At 41.6% G+C, this 23,227-nt stretch overlaps 1 protein-coding gene across 2 annotated transcripts in view; it reads left to right on the top strand.

The window, feature by feature from the left end:
* Positions 1–342: 342 nt before the first annotated feature.
* ST8SIA6 (ST8 alpha-N-acetyl-neuraminide alpha-2,8-sialyltransferase 6) overlaps positions 343–23,227 on the top strand; it is a 48,420-nt gene continuing 25,535 nt past the window's right edge. Inside the window, exons 1-4 of one of the 2 annotated variants that reach the window (XM_054192395.1) lie at positions 343–559; positions 815–910; positions 11,215–11,313; positions 16,773–16,859. In XM_054192395.1, coding sequence (XP_054048370.1) covers positions 465–559; positions 815–910; positions 11,215–11,313; positions 16,773–16,859 — 377 coding nt within the window. In that variant the 5' untranslated portion in view covers positions 343–464. The remainder of the gene's footprint in view (positions 560–814; positions 911–11,214; positions 11,314–16,772; positions 16,860–23,227) is intronic. The other variant, XM_054192394.1, reaches the window with a different exon arrangement.

The following is a 23,227-nucleotide window of genomic DNA, read 5'->3' as shown; positions in this document are numbered from 1 at the left end:
GCCTTTGCTACCCAGAAACGCCCCAAGCGGCAGCCAGCAAAGGTCGCCTGGGTCCTGCCCTCCGGCCGCGGCACCTCACCGAACCCAGCTGCCCCCCGCCGGCACCACCACCCCGGGAACCGGCGGGTAAACCGCGGGGGCAGCCCCTTGCCCGGCCACCCCCCCCGCCCCGGGCACGGCGGCCGTGCCCTCCCCCCGGGGAAACCTGCCCCGAGATCGCCGCGCCGCTCGCCTGAGGGGAAAGTTCGTCGGAAAGCCCGGCCTGCCTCTGCCCGGCCCCTCAGCGAGGCGGCCGCGGTGGGAGGGGGGCTGACGGCGGCGGCGCAGGGCTGCGGCCGCCGGAACGGGCGAGGGGCGGAGCGGAGAGACCCTGTGGCTGCCATAACCGCCTCCCCCTCCCCGCAGCCTGCCTTAAATACTATGGGGCGGCCGTAGCTGCGGCGGGCGCTGCTGCCGAGCGCACCATGCGGGCTGTCATCGCCTTGGCCGCCGCGCTGGGTAGCCTGCTGCTGGGCGGCTGTCTGCTGCGCTTGGGCGGCCAGCAGCCCCTCCGCGCCAGGTAGGGCGGCCGGGGAGGAGGCGGGGGGCCTCGCCCGCTGCGGTGGGGGCTGCGGGGCGGGAGAGCCTGGAGCCAGCCAGGGAAGAAGGAGCGGGAGGCGGCGAGCCCCCCCCCCCTCCCCCCCAACCTCCCGGAGCGGGCCGGGGTGTCGGCGGCGTGTGAGGGATCGGCGGGGAGGAGAGCGGCGCCGCACACGCCCGACGATGTTTAATGACTGGTTTTGACAACTTTTGTTTTCCCCGTCTCGCTTGGCAGGGGCTGGGAGGAGGACGCAGGAGCGGCGGCTGTCACGCCGAAAGTGGTGCGAGCCCTCAGGTCGCCCTCGCCCTCCCCTCCTCAGGCCGGGAACAGGTAGGGGCTGCTCGCCTTCAGCCACCCAACCCTTGGAAGGGTCCCCAGCAGCAGGGCTTCGCCCTGGCTCCCATTCATTCTTCCTTTTGTTTTGGCAGCTTTTTAATCAGGGAGAGCGTTAGAGGCTTATTATACCCAGAAAATGAAAATTCATTTTGACTGTAATAAATTATTGGCTTCGTCGGTCCTCTTAATGACGGCTGTCACTCCGTTGCTGGTTTTTGAGCCCAATAAAATGTTGCGAATAGCAGTTTTGTACTGTGCAAAAAGTGTTTGCTGAATGGCATGTCCCAGGTAGCTTTTATTATTCTTTCCAGGAAGGTGGAGCTGGAGTTGGGCAATATTATTATCATTTTTCCAATGTGTATTGAGTCAAAAATATAGATTTCTCCTTTAAAATCCATAGGATGAAGGCCAGGCACACGAAGCCTTTTTCACGTTGTGTAGCATCTTACTTCACCCTTTCACTTGGTCCTGTGTCTTCATCTTTTATATCAGCGTAGATCTTTGCTTTACAGCCTCTTATTTTATACAGTGAAGTTTAATATGAAAATATTTGGTAAAATTAGCTGTGAAACGTGTTGTGTCTTAAGTGCAGGCTTCAATATTAACGACTGTGTTTTCGTGCTCTTGGGTCTTCACACACTATAGAAAAACTGATAGTGCAGAACAGGGTGGTGTAATCCATACATGAGATATTACTATGTCAGAAGTAGTTTGCAAATATTTTTGTTACTCTCTTTTATTTTATATGGCTTCATTAACATTGCTGTGCCAATGATTATATGTCAAAAACACATGATAAAAATTAGAAAGAACTTGGGAATCGGGTCTTTAATGGGAGCTGTGATGTCCTGATTATACTGAAGTCAGTGGTGACAATGCAGCTAACCTTACTGAAGCTGCAGTCTCACCCAGTCTAGCTGAATTGGAGGTTGAAACATATGCTTTCCCTAAGTGAGTGCAAGTGACATTAGCCGTAGTAACCATTGCAGTGTACCCTAACAGTAGGTTTCATAGGTGTTTCTGATGAGAGACCCTTGTGCTCCCTGCCTCAAAATTTAGAACTTCCACAATCAGTAAGTTTATAACTTCTTTCAAAATTAGAGTTAAACAAAAGGAACAGGAACATTTGCAGAATTCTAACTGCTGTTATGTGCCTCTGTCTTGCTTCTCTTTCCTGTGCTCATTTTTTCCCTTTCTGCCTTTTTTTCCATCTTTTCCACTCCTTACAATGTACTGGTTTTGCAGAATGCTCTCTGTTCTGCTTTGTTTTTTGTAGCTGTCACTCCATTCTCCTCTCCATTCTGTTCTGTGTTACATCTGTGGCCCCCCTCTGCCCCGTCTTCTCATACTCTGCCTTTTCCCTGCTTGCCTCTGAGCTGCAGTCTCCTTCTACTCGGCTCTGCGTGCTAAACCATGGAGTCAAATTGACTAGAAATGCTGGCAGAGAGCACCTCAGAGAACAGAGTCTAGCTGCTTCCCATCTGCTGTTAGTACACTCACAACTGGAGCAAAGAAAGTGGAAGCAACACATACCGAAGAGGGCTGAAAATCCATGGCCTGTATGGGTCAGTTTTTAATCTCTGTAATAAGGCAAGTGAGCATGAGATTTTAAATACATGTTTTTCCTTAATCTACTTGGAGGATTTTGGCACCAGTTTGGAGCTAGTTTTTATCAACCTGAAATTCTATTTCTTCGTGACTAAGTGACTGCAAAAGTGTGACAAGTAAATTATTCATCAAAAAAAGTTTCATTTCACACTGGCGCTCCTGTAACCGTAGTGCCTTTGGAGGGATGGCTTGCTGGCTAAATCCAGGAGAGAATGTTCTTTCTCACCTGAGTGACTGTGCTTTGTAAACTGGCCTGACAGGAGTTTGTGGTGCATGTTTGGCATAGGAGGAAGGAGAGAGGGCTGCTGGACTGACCAGGAGCTGTTACTTAATCCAGAGAGCAGCTCTGGGCAGGGAGCCACGCTGTAGGGGTTTGATCCAGGCAGCAGCTGGACTGGGCCTGGCTGAGGGCCATGCTGGAGAGATTTGATCCAGAGAGCATCTGGACTCATTCAGGAGATTCAGACCAATCCCTCAGTGATGGAGATGGATGGTCTGGTCAATAGGAATTAGATTCCAGTTTGCAGTGGGGTTTTGCTGCAGTATCCATCCATATAGCAAAAGGACAGAAGAGTCCCTCGTTGAAATCGGTTGTACAGGGGTTAGTGCATTTTTTAATCAGATAAGGCTACGTTGGTTTGTTGATGCATAAAACCAGGAACAATCTATTGGTGCAGAATTCCTGAAGTACGGTTCTCCTAAATTACCCTGATGGTTTGAATAGCATTGCTGTGTTGCTGACAGCAATGTCCTTTCCTGTGTAAGATTAAGAGGGTGTGCATGGATGTTAGGTTGGACTCTGATCCCTTCATCAGTTTGATGCATTTTTCTGGAAAGCTAGGATTTTCTCACCAAATTTGGTGGGAGGATCCAGGAAAGCAAAAAGAAAAAAAACTGGGCACTGTCCTCCTTGAACTCGAAGTATAAGTAACCTAGACAATCTTCATAATCGCAAGCTAATCTTGCTTCTTATCATAATGTCCTTTGCTGTTGGAGGCATATTTGTAACCAGACATCTCCTGAAGAATCTCTAAGGCCTTATTATTCTGTTGCCTCACAATATTGAAAGCTAATCCGTTCTTTTACTTTTGAGTAATTCTTTTAAAAGGATGAAACTGAAGGATGAAAGGATGAAAAGCAGGGGATTGGTTTGGACTGTCATAGATATTTAGGCAGCTATTATGCACAGCGATGTTTAATTAGATGGTGACCAGGCACCTAAAGTTCTCTGAGGAATGTGTCTTAGTAAATAACCTTGAAGATACGGTTTGTCTCTTATAGGACATTTCTTCCCACTTTTCCTTGTTAAGTGTTAGATAACTCAAACAATGTGATGACTGCCTCTACAGTATGACTTCCAGTTTTTGTCTTGGGTTTATTTCACAGCCTGCTGTGCCTGTTAGTAGGGTTTCTTACTGAAAAAAAAGGCCGTTGTTAGTAAGATTTCTCTAGTAGTCCCCAAATTTATTCATGTAACCAGTATTATTTTACACCGCAATACTATGGTTCTCTGGCAAATCCTCATGTCTATGCCTCATACCATCCTCTCAGTTTTTAAGTTGTAACTGCAAGTACAGTTTAAACTTGCTTAAGCCAACAGTACAACCAAAAAAAGTAGTCTTGCACTTGTCCCAGCTTTAGACACTTGGTCCTCCCTCCCTCCCCAGCTGTGCTTGTGCCGGCATATATGTGTAGTTACAGCATTAATAGCAAAATAGAGGGCTCAGTACTGCTAGTGTTTATCAGGGGAAGGTGACAATACGAAGAGGAGCTAAGTAGTGTTTTCTTTGTTATGAGGCCCAGAGTGTACCATGTTAAGCCTGGGCAGAAATTCTAGTTCCTTTTGTACTGTCCAGATAAATAATGCCAGCTCCTACAAGGAAAGTGAAAAGCACTATTTATATATACTTTATATACAAGTAATAACAAGGCAGCAGTACCCTGAAGAACTGACCGCCACTACTCTGTTATTCTGTTGGTGTCGCCAATTTTAAGGCATTCGCTTCCTACTTCCCTAACTTACTCTCTGTCTTTGCAGGTCTAAGGCGAGCACAGTGTAGAGACTGTTGGGGTAATTGAACAGTGGGAGGAAGTGATTGAGGACCTATGAGTAAACAAGTTAGTACTAATACAGTGTTCCATAGTGTTGGGTTCTCCAATTCCTCTCTCAGCAGCAGATCTTTATGCAGGCCTAGGGAATAAACAACTATACTTAATTAACTATGCAACAGAGACCTGTACGTTCTGTCTCCTGTCAAAATATTGCATTCTAGCAGGCAGAAGGGGAAGAAGAGACAGGCTATTACCACGATTATGAACGGTAGCTTAGTATATTGCACAAATAATTTGCTATAGTTTAGATTAGTCAGCACTGGTGATCACTTCACTAATTTTACAGCTCTCTTAGTATTTTTTCCCTTCATTCCCAAGCGATGCATGCAGACATATTTTAGGAGTGCATTTCTAACACATGCCTCATGTATTAGTTCTGTCTTAAATGAATAGGTGTTCAGTTGAAAGCTGCTGCCAGGACACATTTATGTTCTGACAGTGGTGAAAGGTTTCCCAGCCTGTTTCTGTTTACTTGGTCCAAGTGAAACTGCTCTGTCATTCTGTCTATCGTGTACTATTGTAACATCATTTTAGTGTAAGTACCTTATTCTTTTCACTTTACCCACCATGAGACGCTGAATGTTGCTTGTCATATTACCTGTCATGCGGTTTATGGATTTTATAAATAAAAAGTATCTGATGTTATGTATAACTCTCGTGAATGCAGTGGAAGGTCTTCCAAATAATTTCAAAATGCAGCTTGTCTTAAAAACCTGATTTAGCATTCCTTAGATAAGCAAAACCTCCATGGGAACTTGAACACGGTTAGGAAGATCAGTCTCTTTCGCAGTTACTGTGATTAATGTTACAAGACAAATTCTTATTCCTATGGTTTGATAAAGCCATTTTTGTAGTCCGTTTCACCAAGCGTTTAAATTGTGTATTGCCTTATTAATCAAGGTGTTGTGAACCTTAAAAATGTCGCTATATTCTTATCATCTGATTCATTAGAAATAGTGTTAAAGACAACACTTAAGAGCACCCTTCCTAGGGAAGTATGGATTACGGGTTTTTAATCGTATTCAACTAATAGACTATGAGATTCAAATATAAATTTCTCTCTTCAAGGGAGAGATTAAGACAGAAGGTATTCAACAAACTGCGTAGCGTTGTTCAGTGCCACTTTGGTGGAAGGATGTAAATGTGCAGTTTTGCACACAGAAGGTACCCTTTTTAGCTGGAGATGCTCAGCTGGAACAGGGTTCAGAGGTCTCCTGTGCTGCTTCAGGCAGACCAGAGCAGGAAGGCACAGAAAAAGTGCAACAACTGGTTCTGCTGGGCACGGTGTGAATAAAGCCAATGAGCGGGATTTTTCCTTACATTCAGTGTGGACTTAACTCTTGCTGAAATTAGGGGTGAAATTCTTGTTGCTTTCAGTGCTGCCAGGGCAGTCCAGTTCTGAGCTGTTTTGAAAATCTCACCTCACATTCTTTCAGTTGTTTCCAGTTGATTTTGTGGGAATTCTGGAGGACTGGCCTTTCAGTCCTGGGCATATCTTTATATTTTGGTATAGTTCACAGCGCTACATTTTCTTCTTCCATCTGCCTTTTTTTATTTTTCCCCTACCATTCATCCTTTTTTCATCCATCTTATCTCCATCCATTTTCCTAGCCTGTTAACTGTTTGGAGTTGAGTTTCGTTTTGTTTTTAAGGGGATTCCCTTCTTCCCTCCCTGTACCACTGCTCCTCCAGAACTCCATGTGAACTGAGGTGGCTGGCTGTCTGGTGGTTCGCTGCACTAAGGCTCCCTGTAGTCTCAGTATTGAATGCTACAGGTGCAGCAAAAGGGGCTGTGGACTTTCCATATAGTTTCTCTGTTTCTTATTCTAAAGGTGGGTGCAATCCTTGTCTTAAAGAATTTTACAGTTTAAAGAACTGATGTCTTTCTGAGAGCGAGATATAGAATAACAACGTGCTGATAAATATGGCACATGGTCTTAATCTACTGTGGATTTATTAAAGTACAGATGGTGTACTTTCTGAGTTCCTAGAATTACCACAGCAAGTATGTGGTCCTCAAGCTGTTCGTATATGATATTTTAAAAAAACCCCTGTTTTTCAGAGTTTGGCCAGTGAGATTGGCTTTGAGAACATCTAAACCCTAAGGGAAATGCAGCAGATATTTCCCTGTTTCATCCATTTTATGAGTTCAAGCCAACAGAATATAACATGGTCTCCACTTCATGTTCTCATCTGGTTTAAGAGTTTGCAAAATTAGTTGAATGTAGCCTGTTATCTGTGTTGTTAGGCATGTTATCTGATTTTGCTGCAAAAGTTTTAGTGCAGTTCTAAGTATTGAACAAAGACTGTCATCCCCTAGGTCAGGTAAATTCATTTAGTGATAAATGTTGCCTAGCATAATTGTCCTAAGTGATCGGAAATCTAATCTGAGTCTGATGTCTGCACAACTCTGAAATGAATAATGCAGTAGAAGTCTGGACTGCCCCTTGCACACCCCTTTTGTCTGAATGCAAAAATCTTTCACTCATGTGAAGCAGAGGCCACTCTGACAGTGAAACAGAAATTAAGAAATTAAACTTTTACTGGAATGAGTCATTGTTTTGCATGTCTGGCAAATAAATTGTTTTATTTTTGTATCTTTTTGCACCATATAAAGAACATTGAGTAAATTTTTTGTGGAAAAACCCACAGAAGCATTTTGGTGATCTATCTTGTGACTGCATTACATAGACAAAGAATTTTAATTAAAATTTGTCTCTGGTTTTCCCCACACATTGTGGGGAATGGCACAGTTGTGCCATTTTCACCAATTTTTACATGTGTCATGGAAAGGGAAGGAAAGACTCCTTATTCCTTTGTTCTTCCCTTGATGGCTGTAAAAGTGATTGTCAGGATTTAATGACAAAACAGAACAGGGATTTATTTTGCTCATTCTTTTTTATCTGACTTCTTCCTTTTTGAATTTTTCAAGTCTTGAAAATGTGTGCATAAAAAAGCAATTACATATTAAAAAACGAGGCAACTTGCTTCACTTGATCTTAGTGCTATGAATTTAAAAAGAGTGAAAGTTTGTTGAGTAAAGCTTGTGTTTGGTTGAGAGAATATTTATTCACAGCCCCACTGATCTCAGGACATAAATTAACAGGAAGCGCTAAGGACCTTTTAATGATTTTCTGCACAGAGTTGAAGCCTACTTGTGAAAGAATGTTGGTTCTCCAGCGATGCAAAGGCACCTCACATGAGCAGATCTGACCTGAACCTGGTCTTCCTGGCAGGTTTCCTATGTTGAAGAAGGTCTCCTTTGGCTAGCTGTGGCTCAGAAGGGCTGGGGCCACTTCTCAAATCAGCATCCAGCATAGAATGTGTTGGGTTGGAGGGGGCCTTTAAAGGTCTGCAGTAAGCAGACTTTATTGAGATCTTTTACTTTAACTAGATCAGATTGCTCAGAGCCTCATCAAGCCTGGCCTTGAATGTCTCCAGGGATGGGGCCTCCACCACCTCTCTGGGCAACCTGTTCCAGTGTCTCACCACCCTCATTGTAAAGAACTTCTTCCTAATGTCTAATCTAACCCTGCCCTGCTCTAGTTTAAAACCACTGCCCCTCGTCCTATCTCTACATGCCCTTGCAAACAGCCCCTCCCCAGCTTTCTTAGAGGCCCCCTTCGGGTACTGGAAGGTCACTATAAGGTCTCCCTGAAGCCTTCTCTTCTCCAGGCTGAACCCCAACTCTCTCAGCCTGTCCTCATAGGAGAGGTTCTCCAGCCCTCGGATCATCCTTGTGGCCCTCCTCTGGACCCACTCCAACAGGTCCATGTCCTTCTTGTGCTGAGGGCTCCAGAGCTGGACACAGTACTCCAGGTGGGTTCTCACGAGAGCAGAGTAGAGTGGGAGAATCACCTCTCTTGATCTGCTGGCCACAGTTGTTCTGATGCAATCCAGGATGCAATTGGCCTTCTGGGCTGTGAGTGCGCATTGTTGGCTCATGTCCAGCTTTTCATCTACGAGTGCCCCCAAGTCCTTTTCCGCAGGGCTGCTCTCTATCACGTCATCCCCCAGCCTGTATTGATAACGAGGATTGTCCTGACCCAAGTGTAGGACCTTCCACTTGGCCTGGTTGAACTTCATGAGGTTTGCACAGGCCCACCTCTCTAGCTTGTCCATGCTTGTCAGCATCTTGATTTTCAGTTGTAATGAAAGACTTATTCGCAGCTGTAACATGCACTTGGTTTATGATATCAGTAGTTCTTTTTGTAAGGTGCTGGTTATGCAGCTAAGCTTTGCATGTGGCCATTTCTCTTACTTTAAGCTGCAGCTGCAGAAGAATTGCTTGAGCTTACTGAATTCAAGAAGCAAGAGAGAGGAAACATGATTTAGTGCTAACTAAGTTTGTTCAGGAACTGATGTTGGGTTCTTCTGTGAAAGGACCCACCTGGTTCTTTGGTGTAGACAGAAGATAAACCTGTGTGCATAAGTGATGCAGGCAGAACATTTGCTGGCACTTACTATGTAAGATCTGCTGAGTGGTTTGCTCTGAACTGTGTACTCTGAGAGCCTTCTGCCCTTACAGTTGTACGTCACTCCCTGGAAAAGAATTAGATAAGTAACTGTATGTAAAATCAACCAAGAAGCTCTCAGTAGGTAGTGCCAGCTGTTGCTATCTATTAAAGTCACTGCAGAACTAAAAGGATAGGAGTTTTACATTGTGTCGTCTTACCATTGCCCTCAACAAGGGGCATGCAGGCTGCAGACTTCCTTAGGGACTGAGCGTATACTGGGAAGAAGTTCCTGATGGTGGAAAGAAAGGGAGGGAGCTGATCTCCCTTTCTGCAGCTGTGTCCTGGGTGAATTGCTCCTATGGAGTGACTGATTCACTAGAAAATTCATGGGCAATGGAAAGAGAAGGAAAGGGGCTTTGTTCCTCTTCCTCCCCTGTGGTAGCTATGAACGTGCCAGGCAGTTCAGTAGCAAAATAAACAAGCATTTACTCTGCTCACTCTTCTTCAGTCGGTCTTCTTGTCATTTGAATTAAGATTTTCGTTGTTTAAGAAAAGGCTTAGGGGGGACCTTATCAATACCTGAAGGGAGGGCGCAAAGAGGATGGAACCAGGTTCTTCTCAGTGGTGCCCAGAGACAGGACCAGAGGCAATGGGCACCAACTGAAACACAGGAGGTTCCCTCTGAACATCAGGAAACACTTTTTCACTGTGAGGTTGATTGAACACTGGCACAGGTTGCCCAGGGACGTTGTGGAGCCTCCAGCCTTGGAGATGCTCAAAAGCCAACTGGACACAGTCCTGGGCAACTGGCTGTAGGTGGCCCTGCTTGAGCAGGAGGTTGGACCAGATGACCTCCAGGGGTCCCTTCCAACCTCAGCCACTCTGTGATTCTGTGACTTGAAATGGCATCTTTCCAAAGTAAGAGCTTCAAAATCAGCTGTCAGAAATCTTGTTCATGAGGGGTTTTAATAGACGTTTTAATAGATGAAGGCAATGGAATTTTGGTCCTTGTTAGTAAAAGGAATGATGGTTCAGAAGCAGAGTGCATAGTGTATGAAGCAGGAAGGCCCTTTCTCATTGTGTATATAGAAATGGGTCAGTTCTTCTGTGTTTCTAAGAACAGCCCAGGTTCTGTTCACTGCTGCAGCTCACAACCAGGAGCGAATGACATAGCATCCATGTCTTATGTATTTCTAGTTCTGGGTTGGGCAAATGGGTTGCAGGTCCAACTGCTCCAGAAGTAGTGAATCAGTGGAAAGAACCCAAAAGGAACAGGTAAGAGGGAGAGGGGAAAATGGTGAGGAGCAAGGAAAATCAAAATGCTGGAGGAAAAAACCCTCATGATAAATGAAAATACGTACAGCAGAAGGTTGATGACGGAGGAGGGTGATTGTATGAGACTGAACTGAGATACAGGGTGAACTGATGTGAATGGAATAAGACCTTGGTATCGCAGTCGTTTACTAATTTACAGCTCCATCTTCTACTGGGACTGCCAGAGCAAGAGGACCACACAGGAGTTTGGTGAAAATAAGACAACAGGAATTAAAGATCACTGTCTGGCACTTGCCTTCGTTCCTTTTACAAATATTTATTCTTACTGTGTAAATAAAGAATAAGCAAGGAAGTAAGTATTAAGCTCGAGTCAGTAAGTTAAGGTCCAAGTAGAAAGATTCACTTCACCTGTGGTGTTTTCTGTACATATTATATTGGCTCTGAATATTGCATTTCATCAACAACTTCAGGAAATCACATCTGCTGAATATTTTACTGGTGAATATTTTAAATATCTTCAAAACATAATATTCAAGGGGCTTGCCATTTCATTTCTTTTTTTTAATCACATTTTCTGATTAAAGTGTAAAGGAGAAAATATAATTCAGACTATGAAATAGGGTTACTTTAAAGAATCAAATATTTTATAGTCACTAGCAGCGAACTCCCCTTTTATACAAGAGTTTGACAATAGAAGTCAATAAGATTTCTTTGGTAATGTTTTCAGCTAAATCAACCGTTATTAATCTTATCGTCATAGCAAAGTAAATGTGACAGAATTGTCAGAATTATGTTCTCTTTTTTAAAGTTTGTTGCTTTTTCTCTCCCCCCCCCTTTTTTCAACAGAACAACTGTTAATAAAAATGGAATTTACCAGTTTGAACAGGCTTCAAAATGTAAGGCAATTCAGGACAACATTTTGTCATCATCTATCAAGAAGAAAAGGTAGGTGTTTGCTGTGCTTTGTGCTTTGTTTGTTTTAAATAGAAGGGTAAAAGATTGTCCTCATTTACATAATTCTCAGTGATATGAATGTGGAGCTATACAACAGGAAACTGAAATTTTTCAACCAAAGTTTGCCCACATTTTTCCTTTCACATGAATTAGATTTATTCAAGGTTAGCAACATTTCATTCCAAGATATTCACAAGAAGGTTGAACAGAATCTGTGAGGTATGATTTCATTCTTGAGTGTCTTTTTCCTGATTGGTGAACACTCCTGCTATGAGCAACCTCAGTTAATGGATTCTTTTCAGCATATTCATTAGAGTAAGCATGGAAATGTACTAGTATAAAAACTTGCTAATTAATTGCAGTCTTTATAATAACTAGTCCACAGGAAACTAATAATTCAATTTTAGATACATTGAAAAAACACCTCAAATTAATTTTGGGTCTCAACTTGCTGTTCTGCCTTTTCCCTCCTGCTTTCTAAAGTGAAAATGGGAGAAGCAGCCCATTGCTTTTGACATGTAACATTTTGCCTATATGGATGCAGCAATAAATAAAACATTGTAAATAAGAAAAGCTTCACATTAGGACCAATTTCCAGCTTAAAATTCATTATGTGCCATGGTGTCTTTAAAACTGGAAGCTTTTTTCCCCCCCCTCCATTTGTGAAAAGAGAAAAGGAACGAGAAACACAAGTTCTGCTAAAAATAATTATGTGCTTTTCCCCATTCAAAGAACTGGAAAAGTTAAATTTTTCCTTAACACAGGAACAACATTAAATCATGATTTCAAAACTTCTCCTGTCTTTTCTGCCCAGTCCTCGCTTGTTCATTGCGTTCGAGGATCTTTTGCCCGTTTTTAAATCACTGTATTTCCAGCATTCTGTCTTTTTAAATTCTTTTCTTTTTTTTCTCCTCTCTCACCTCTTCTCCCACCAATATTCCACCTCGTCAGCAACACTATGACTGGCGTTTTTACTCTTTTGGAAGGTGGTAAACCACGATGTTACTGATGTGCTGCTAGTGAGAGCTGAAACAGAGACTGGCAAACAGGTCAAAGTATACAGTTGGCTGAAAACCTGAGTGATTAACACTGAGAGAATGACAACCAGTCACTGTATTGCCTCCAAAATCCAGTTATAGCAATATAAATGCTGTTATTTATCCCGTGTGTTACGAAGTTGTACAGGCTGCAGCAATGTAGCCGTGCTCTTCATGTCTAGAGTGTCTTGGAGCTGAGATTGTAGGGTAAACTTTACAAAGTTTCAGACCTTTATTCTGTTGCTAAAGAGTAAGGAGGAGCTGCGCCATTTAATGAGGCAGAAGATGAATTGGGCAGGTAGGAAGAGAAACTGATGCTTGGAACAAAGGAGCAAGGGATTGTTTTGTGCCATGAATATTGCAGCTCATTGCCCTTCCCTCAGAGGAGCTGTAGGGATCTTTGCTGCTTTTCCAAGGTGTGACCCACAGGCATGGTATATAAATGCTTTATATTGCAGTTCTAGACTTTCAGGGACATTCTGGAGACTCTTGCCTCTTAAGCTGGCAGAAAGAGAAAAAAATTACTAGTTTAAAGCTTGTGAAATTATTTGATAGTAAAAAGTGCTATGTAAGTGGGAAGTTATTATTATAGCAGGTATGTGCTGGTGGTGATAAAGAGCCTGAAATGCTGAGTTTTGCTGGCAGTTTTCCATTTTTATTCTAGAGCAAGCCCTGTGCACATTCTCCTGAGGGGTTTAAAAACTGATAGTTATTTTGGTAGCATTAAAGTGTCCAAAGGCAAAAGGGATCCTCCTTTTCTTTTGCATTTCCTGCTGTTGTTTTTCTTTTTATTTGTTTCTTTCTTGAACATAAGCTGCCAAGTAGAAATATCTCCTTTTTTCACCCCTGCTGCTCAGTTTTCCTTCTAATTCAAACAGCTTTGTTCTTGAAGTAGGTATTTAGTTTTAGCAAGTAACCAGTGGGGCTGCTCCTGTCTCTCTGTTCTGACATTTTACCTATTGTCTCCTTACTATCTCAACACTTGTGTCCTTGCTGTTGTCCTTTAGATATCTGCCAAAAATTAGAAGATACTTATACTTTGTCAGTGCCTCGACTGTGCATAATAATTCCACCTTAGCCACTGCAGTTAACATAGAAGGTCACTGCGTACCTGACAAGTACTATAGGCAAAAAAACCCTTCCAGGTGTTATTTGTCAGCAAGGCTCATACACTATAAGTGAGTTTCCTACAACACTAAGTTATTATAATGGTTGTGGTGCAGGTGGCAGACAACAACAGGACAAAGCCTGTTTCATTCACTATTCTCAGCGCTGTAATTATTGTCTTGTCCACATATTTTTATAGTTCATTTTATCTGAGCTTTTTTATCTTAATAATAAACCCCTTTTAGCTTCAGTGAATACGTGCTGTAAGCTCCTGGGTGCCAGTGGAAATATATGTATTGTCCCAGCTCTTTAAAACGGAACAGTGGAGGACTGTCTGGGTTACAGCAGAGCCATGAAATTATACCCTGATGGCCTTCTGAATGATTCCTTTGGAGGAGTGAGTCCCCAAGGCTCCTTTAAAGCAGGAAATGCTAAAATAGGCTTTCTGAGAGGAAAACAAAGCTTTCTGGGCTGTAAACCCAGCTGCAACAAGTCCCAGAGCTTCACTCTGAGTCTTTAAAAAAATTAATCTGTGGGAATATTGCCTGTGTTCAAATAGAGTTTATTTCATGGAAGCCTTATATCGGTGTGAGCAGATGTGGCAGCTGCTTTGCAGAGCTGTCGCTGTTGTGAGCTCCTGTTCCCCAGGACACGCTGCTGGGTTGTCTCTGCCACTCGCCATGCTGTGCCAGTGCTGGCCAGGATGAGTTCTGACGGTCCGTAGTGTCTTTGTAAGTCACAAGAGGAGCAAAACTGGATGCAGAGAGTGAGCAGAGATGGTGTTCTGCCTTCTAAAGACCTCTAAGTGGTGTTTTTCTGGGTGAGCTGGTGAGCTTAGATGCGTCCAAGGAAGAGTGATTCCTTCCAGTAGCCAGCAGTGGACAGACAACCATGTTCTTGCATTGTAATTGGTGTTTTTACCCTGGGTGCAGCTTCTGTTAAATGTATAAGAAGGTCCTTACAGTTTCTGGCAGTGAGTGCCTGTGTTTTTCATGAGGCCTCAGAACTAGCTTTATGGATGATGCTTTGATTTTTCTCCTTACCAAATGTTTCCCTGTAACTTGCTAATAACTTGTCAGTCCATGCGATTTCTTTCCAAGCTGATGGTAATTTTTCTTTTCATTTCTGACTGTGATCTTCTTCTTATCAATGTCTTTAGGCTAGAATTTGCTTTTTCTATATTTTTTTCTCATAGATAATGATAGCCTAAGTAACTCTTCATGCTCTCTTATCCTATTAATTCTTGGATTTTTCCGTAAGTCCCAGCGTCTAAGAGTTATTTATTGTTTAGCCTTAAGGAATACAACTAGATGAGTGATTCAACATCAGCATGGGCTATTTCGGTCCTGTGCTTCTATCCCATCCTCCCGCAACGTGCACTCCCTGTCCTGCCCTGTGCTGGTACTGACACTTGCCTGACCCCACAGTGAGCCAATTTAGGTAGCAGCTTCAGCAAGAAAGTAGTTCCATTTTCTCTGGCTGCAGTTCCAAGGCTGATAATACAACATACCAGCAGGCAGCTGCCAAAATAGGAAGGCCTTCTTCCCACTTTCTCCACTCCCATCACTCCTTGCTTATACTGGCTGTGGTGTTTGATGGAGTCTTTTCTGAAGAAAATGTATATGCATATTTTTTTCTTTCTGGTTTGTTTTTTTTGCCTTAGTAGTGAATTAAAGTGGCCTGTGAAGGCATTTAACAAGTGCAAATGCTGGCAAAAACAAAAGAGAGGTGGACTCAAGTAAGTATCAGCAGTGGCACGAGAGAGAGAACAGATGTGGAGTTGGACTGAAAGGAGGAGGAATGTACTGCACCAGGTCAGATCAGCTACAGCTGCAATCAGACTCGTTTTTCTCTTCTCCCAGTTCTGCCCATTCATTCCTGCTCTCTTGAGTTGTGCAAGGGCTCAGTAAAATCAGTTTAGTCACAGTCATCTGGTTCCTTTAAGAGTTTGCTAAGTCTGCAGAATCAAAATCGTACGTGTTGTCACAGGTGCAAACTTGAGCCAAAGACCAATTCTAATGCAGAATTCCTCTAAAAAGTTTCATTTCTTCTTCCATGTGGAAATGGGACATGATTTTACTCAGGGGTAGATAAACAAGTTAACTTTAGCAGTTGCAGTAGTTTTATGAAGCAAACAAAAAAAGGGTTGTATTTTCTCAAATATTTACCATAAGGCTGTGGTACTAAAAACGTGTTGAACACAGAGAGAAGGAAGCTTTCGGGTTGTTGACTTCCGCTGTTGCAAGTCACCACAGCCGTTTTTATATTCCTTTTTATCCATTCTCATGCTCCATTTAAAAACAAGTGAGGTTTCTTGCCATCCTAACTCTTGTAAAACTGTTCAAAATACACACTTCTAAATTCCAGCTTAAATAAACTCATGATCATTTGAATTTGGCCAACACTAAGCCATTTTTGCTAAAATAATGCAAGGTAGTTCCTTTCTAGAGACATGAGTCCCATAGAATTTGTAGTCATGGCATCCATAACATCCCTTCTTCCCATTCCACCAGTTTGCCTTATAAGTCAGAGTTATTGTTTTAAAAAAACCTATATTAGGATCCAAGCACAAATGGGAGAAATATTAACATTGAACCTGTAAGGGAAGAAGTGTCTCCATTCTTTTGACTTACATGTTCTGAAGTATTTCACAAATGGACAAATTTAAATCTCTTGAAAGGGTTTAAAAGGAGCAGAAAGTTCTTTGGTTACATGTACCAAGGTAGCCAAAGTGCTGGTTGATGTAAAACAACAGATTGTTTTATTTAACAGATAATTTGAAGGACAGCTTACATCTGTAAATATTGGTCTATGGTATTAGACGATTGAATTGAGCTTTGGGGACTCTATAAGGTAAATGAAAGAAAAGGGATAAGAAGTGTAATGTTTCATTTTGGCTTGCAAGAGCCACATTTCAAAACATTTTTGAAGTTTAAAACACCAAACAGAGGAGATTTTTTTGTATTATTTTGGACTTTTGCACTTGAGATGATTTCTAATAATTTCAAGATATTTAAGGTCAAATATTTAAGTTTGAAACCAGTGTACTTTTGAAAGTTTCTGAAAAGAAAAGTTCATTAGGACATCGCTATTAAGAAGCAATGTTTAATAGGTCATGCTAATTAAATGAGGATAGTGCTGTTACAAATTACAAAAATGAAATAGGTCACAGAGTTCTAAAAGCAATCTATTATATATGCATCATGCACATTATTATTAATAAATGCATCATTTGAATGTTTTAGAGACTGTTTCTAAATATACATACATATATATTCTAGTGTTTGATGTTGTTGCTTTTTTTAGATATGCAGAAGATTATTATCTTCACATAGTCAGAAAACTGCAGAACTGCACCTGGATAAGGAGACCAGAAGAATCTACAAAATTCAGGTAATTTTCATTGTCTCATTTAGAAAAACTGTTTACCCTAGATTCATCTAACAAGCCATAAATTTAAATCTACCCTTTTGAAAAGATAATTTTGTATTGTTTTTAGACTGCTTTCGTGGCTGTACATTTCTGTTAATCTTTTGATGCTGGGCCTTCCTGTTTATTTGAATTGAACTGTGGAAACTGAGTAGGATAAAAGAACTACACAAATGAAGTAATTTTCCCTGTCTCCACTATAATGAATAGTTAACTAACTTATGTAGAATAAGTTGAAATATTCCTGACACAAAACCTACAGTATTAAAAAAAAAAAATCAGTAATGTGATTTTGTCCATCTGAACTGGTGCTCTGGTAACAGACTGTGTAATGAAGCTGTGTATTCCTTACCTCAAGACTATTGCTTCTATTAAAGAAGTGCCCAAGGCACTCATTGGGTTTGATGCTGCATGTCGTGGCCCCTGAGCGTGTAGGCATGTGATTACACCTGTCCTTGTTGGGCATGGCACATAAGTACATGCTCAGTAGGGACAGTGATCCCTGAAAAGCTTCCACTCTCATTTGGAAATGCACCACGCTGGGTGTAGAGAACAGCTTCACTGCGCCAACCCTGTTTTCTCCAGGAGGAAATACTCTCTTGAATTACATTATTACATGGATCAGAATTAAAGATTCTGTCATGATCATTAAAACTAAATAAACTGACCTACCTTCCAACTCTTTGGAGGTATCTAGCATTGAAAACTTAATATCCGCATGCTCAGCATGATACCCTTGGCAGAAGTAGTTTTGGGCAGTAGGGGGGTAATGCTCCCTGTGCGACATAAGTTGCTGTGTTTGCTGTGTATCATAACTGACTAATAGTGTTTCCCAAAGCTGAGGTAGGAAAATACAGAGAGATAAGGTTTTAGAAACTTTAAATTAACTCAGGCTGGCTTTAGCTGTGCACAGAGATCCCAGAGCATGATAAGGAGCTGTTCTGTTTCAGAACAGGCAGGTGTCTTGTACAGTTGACAAGAGATGAAACTGCTTTCATCTGCTCTTCACCCTGCTACATTTTTGGTTTTTGTTTTCCTGTCTTCTTAAACTTATCTTCTGAAAGGACCAGCCACCACTTACCAGAAATTTGCTGCTTCTGCTGTGCTAGGTGTACGAGTCAGTGTCAGAGTAACCACTCCTTGTTCCAGCTTGACTTCTTCATTTATTGCTTCTGCATTCTCCCTTCCACTGGGCCAACTTCTTCTCCATCTTCTAGGCCTATGGGAATCAAACATGACACCCTCTATCTAAGCTCTCATGGGAGGCTGTTGGACTTTAAGTACAAGATGCTTACTGTTCTTCTTGCTGTCGTTGCCTTCCAGCAAGGAGTGTGGGTCATAAGTAGTCAAGGTGGGTTATACAAGGTCACAAGGTGGGTGGAAATAATCAAAAGTGAAAACTGTGGGGTGCACTAGGCCAGTTAGAAAATGTGGACTGTCTGTACATTGAGCTGAGCTTGATAGCTTTAATTTAGCTCAAACACCAAGCGGAAAAAAATCTGTTGAAACCCATGGTTCAGCACAGGCTGGACAAACTCTTTTTACTTAATTTGCATTGAAGGGCTGTGCTGTTATGGGTTCATTGCCTTTTAACATCCAAACTAGCTAGAGTATTAGCTAGTTCATAGGTATACAACCCATGCTGCAATTCTGATGATAGTACTGCACATTCTTCTGTCTCTGTGAAATTTGATCTGCTTTGATATAATCCAAAAATTCCATTGATATGACCAAGGACTGGTGCTTTTGTTTAGGGCATTGTGGACGATTATTTTACAAAAGATGTGTGCTTTTGCATAATTGTTTTCTTTCTTTTTCTGTCCACTCAAACTCCCCTCTGTTGCTTTCTTGAAACAGGACGTTAAAATTTTACAGTTGTCCTTGCTCCCAGACCATACTAGAGACTTTCAAGGCTCTTAGCAGTTGGTCAATAGAGGCTTTAAAAAAAATTAAAAAAAGAGAAAACAAAATTCAGTATAAAATTTACTGACTAAATCTATATATACTCCATGCTTACAGCACTCCCAAACTTATTTATCAGACTTAAGCACAAGAGCCTGGAACTAGCTTTGCAAGGACACTCTAGCTGAGAAATGATGCATTGACAGAGCTCTACAGGGAACAAAGCTTCTAGAAATGTGGTGGAATAAATGAATTAATAATCCCTTGGCAGTGCATCTCTTCCTTTTTCTAACTTTGCCTAGTGTCAGTAATGCATAATAATGGTGCAATACAAATATTATTCAGTTCTAAAAATCTCATTAAGAGATAAACACACCCATTTTGCAGAAGAGGAAATTAATCTTAGAGGAGCTGTGCAGCAGGGATTGGGTAATACAGCGAGACACCTGCAGGAGGAGAGCTTGAAGCTGCCTGTGTCATATTCACCTGCCAGTGCCACCAGAAGCCTGCCTGCTGACTAGACTGCAGAGAAGCTGCTTGACTTCTTTCCCTGTTTGCCCATCTGTTAAATGGAGTGAACGCTTACATGCTTCTCAGACGTGGTGTCAGTTGTACGATATCTCTGTATTATCTTGACATTCTGAAGAACAGGCATGCATATTTATAACGGATTTAATGTCTTACGCTTCAGGGCATAAACTAACCTCTAATTAATAAGGTTCAACAGCAGCTTCCCGTGGGGTAGTGAATTTCTCAGAGAAGCTTTCTTGTGTTTTGCTTTGCAGCTTTTGCTGTTGGCTACCATCATACTGGTAGTGGAGTGAATTAATATGTGGTCTGAGCCAGTAACTCTTATGTTCCTAGAAGACGGCAGCGTGTGCCAATGAGTACACATCAATCTCTTTGTAAGCCACACTCCCAGCAGATCCAGGCCAAATAAAAGAATTTGAATTAGAAGTGAAGTGCAGGAAATAAATACTTGTCTTTGTATTTGGCAGAAGGGTTACAGCTGACAGCCATGCGTGGCACAAACCACGGCGTGTTTGCCTACCCATTGTATAAAAAGCAGAGTGCGGGATTCTAGGTTGACTCTCTACTACCTACCTCAGCTTTGCCATGCGGCTGTGCAAACTGTGACCATTTGTTGTCAGAGACCTGCCCTTTTCCTTTTCCATATGGCTTCCTCTAAAGCTGCGCTGCTGTGCACACTCACATGCACTTGGCTAGATTGCTGTCTGGCAGCGGTCAGTGGTTCTTGACAGCAACATGATGTTTAACCGTGTGTTTCTCAAAATCAAGAAGAATCATGAGGCAAGTACAAGCCATGATGTTCTCTTTAATACCTCCCATATCCACAGTCAATCTTCTCTGGTTGACTTTTGTCCAGCCTGTGTTGGGGAACCAGTCTGCTGGCCCTTCACTTGCATCAGTACTGCCAGATTTGGGCTGCCCTCGGAGGAGCAAGTGCAAGCACGTGGTTCATTGATCTTACAATCTAGTGAGGATTTATTGTGCCCCACATTAATGTTCGTCAGCCGTTGCTCAAGAGGTTTTATCTAATTTCGCAACAGATGCTAGCAAAGGTGATGTACCTACACCAGAAGTGGTGTAAATGGTGGTTTAGGGAAAGTTTTTTCCAATGTTTGCTGGTACTGACATATAAAGAACTATTTAAGTATTTTTTATTCAGACCTCTCCTTTATGAAATTCATCTGTGCTTCTCTTATTCTTTTTTTTTTTATTTCTCTTGCTCTTTATGGCTCTACAATCACCTAGTATCTCCATATTATCCCTTTGTTTCTAAGATCACCCGAATTCTTCCTCCCTTTTCAGATTTACATCAGCTCTAACTTGTTTTAGACAAAGCAAGTCCGCGGATTTCTTGATTATAAGAGAGGATTGGTACAAACTTGGAAAGGGAGAGGAAATAATCTCGCAGCTTCCTGGAAGCATCATTCTTAAAGCTCTAGGAAAAAAAAGCCATGCTGGGTAGCTTCCTCTGCAAAGGCTCTTCTAGCTACAGTCATTAGAGCCTCAGGTTCCCTAGGTAACCTGAATATTAATTATTATATTAGTATTCTTCAAAGGTTTTCCACTTAAAAGAAATGTTTCATTAGTGCAACAAATTACAGAGCCCAATTGGGTACAAGCTTTAATTGTTTTTTACACCTCCACATCTCTTTGTTTTACAGACTTTTAAGCTTGATTTATTCTCATTTGGGCTATACACCCATGGTGGCAAATAATCTGCAGGTCTTCCAAATAGTTGCAACTCCTGTTTCTGCTGGAAGCTGACAAATAGTGACCTGGGCGGGGGGGGGGGGGGGGGGGGGTGGGGGGAAGGAGGATGTGGAGAAAGGCTGAGCAGATGCTGTGTTTCAGAGAAGCCTCTGGGCATTGTATTTCTGGGCTGTCTCGCTGAGCGTGGAGCCTGGCAAAGCAACGCAACAGTTCTTCAGGAGTGGCATTGTACTAGAATAGCCCTGTGTGAGCTGTGGCTACTGGGCCCCCTCCCCAGGGAAATACCATTCCTGATAAACCTTATTTGCATCTGATAATGAAGGGAGAAGGAAATTCCTAGGTGTAAAATAGAGTTTTAAAACCCCTGATGTTACACTGCAGTTTAGCTGGCACACTGCTCCACCCCACCAAAATATTTTTAACTTTTTTTAAAAGAAAACATTACTACTTTAAAAAAAGAACCCTGGGTCTTGAGTAGAATAGTTAAAACCCATTTTCCTACTCCTGTAATTTCCCCTTCTGCTTTTTATTCCACTCAACCTCTGTTACCCTTTTCCCACTTTAGTATCTCTTCTGAAAAGTGTGTGCTAAACATTCCCGCAGATTATAAAATTCCACTCCTTCTTGAAGAGATTAATTTGTAGCATGCTACACTTTAACATATATAACAGTATTGCTTAACACATCTGTGTACTGCAATGACCACAGTTAAAAAACAAATAAAATACCCTACAATGTCAATTTTTGCTTACATAAGCTCACACCACCACATAATCAATAGCTTTTGTAACACTAAACAGATCAATAGTTCCACTGTACTCTCTGAAATCTTCCATTCCAGTATACAAGAAATATGCAGAACTCTGAGATTACAGTGTGATTTAAGAGTACATTTGCTGCATAGGCTTAATAGATAAAATGTAAAATTAAGAGCATATATTCAGAGACATATTTCCATTTCGGAAGAGAAAAAGCCTGGGTAGAGAGATAATAATTGGTGACAGTTTGGAGAAATGGTTGAATCTTTTAATTGCTGTACAGACTATATACTTTCCTAAAGGTTGGAGGATTCCTATAAAGGGAACCTAATTTTGGATCAGGCTGAGTTAATTATATCTCCATGGCGGACTCTTTAAATAGTCTTTGGTTTGAAAATTTTATTACATTTTTTACATATTTAGCCTTGATTTCAGATTCAACCCTGTTGGCTTTCATTGTCTTAGACATTTATGATGTTATTTCATTTATAGACAGTTCAAGGACTGTCATTGTAACTTTCCCCTTCAACATATTCCATTTCAGATATCAGATTTAACCACTCTTTTCTAAAAGACAGGAATATGTCATAATATGCCTCATTGCACTTTGATGCTATTGACTTGGATTGACAAGAGCCAGGAGAAACCTGTACCATTGTCTAGAGCCCCCAGTGCAGTACAGTAAGATAATTGCTTGCTCATTATAAAATGGATGTGGACAGCGGACATAGATAAAAGGTAGTTTGTAGCTGCAGCCTTGAAATTTTGCTGTTATATAGTGGAATTTTTTGTGGGTTCTTCTCTGTACTGTCACGGCAGTCTCTTCAATATGAAACCTCAAAGCCTGTGTTGTCTTCACATGTACAGTACAAGAGCTCACATGAACTAATGATTACAAATACTCAAGCTAGGTGAGCTATTAAAACAAGCTATTAGGCAAGCATAGACTTTTTCTAGTTATTAGTAATCCACGCCATGGACTTTTGTTGCTTGGAATACTTTGCCCTTTCTTCAAATCATACTACAGACTGTGCTGTGAAATAGACTTAGCATCAGGCTTACAGGATTTACAGCTTTAAATATTTGCTAGTCTTACCTTGTGTTTGGTTATCTCTTTTATGTGGTGTTTATGTGTGTTGGGTAACTGAAGATCCACAAAGAGATATGTCTGTGTAAGCATTGCTGCTGTGGATAATGTGCAAGTGCTTTGTAACAGCACTGATATGATATTCTTTTTGCAAAGAAACATTTGCTTGTACAGATATTTGTAAATGGTGACTTAGAATCAAATTAACCTAGACCATTGATGAAAGAAGTTTGGCCAGATATCTATTAAAAATCTGCAGTTGTTGAAATTCTGCACCTTGCCTAGGCAACCCATTTCATTGTGCTTCCTAATACTGAACTTAAGCTTCCTTTAGTGCAAATTAA

Source organism: Rissa tridactyla, chromosome 2 (assembly GCF_028500815.1).
Source record: "Rissa tridactyla isolate bRisTri1 chromosome 2, bRisTri1.patW.cur.20221130, whole genome shotgun sequence".
Taxonomy (NCBI): domain Eukaryota; kingdom Metazoa; phylum Chordata; class Aves; order Charadriiformes; family Laridae; genus Rissa; species Rissa tridactyla.
The sequence above is the reverse complement of the archived record's forward strand: the minus strand, read 5'-3'. Positions and strand labels throughout refer to the sequence as shown.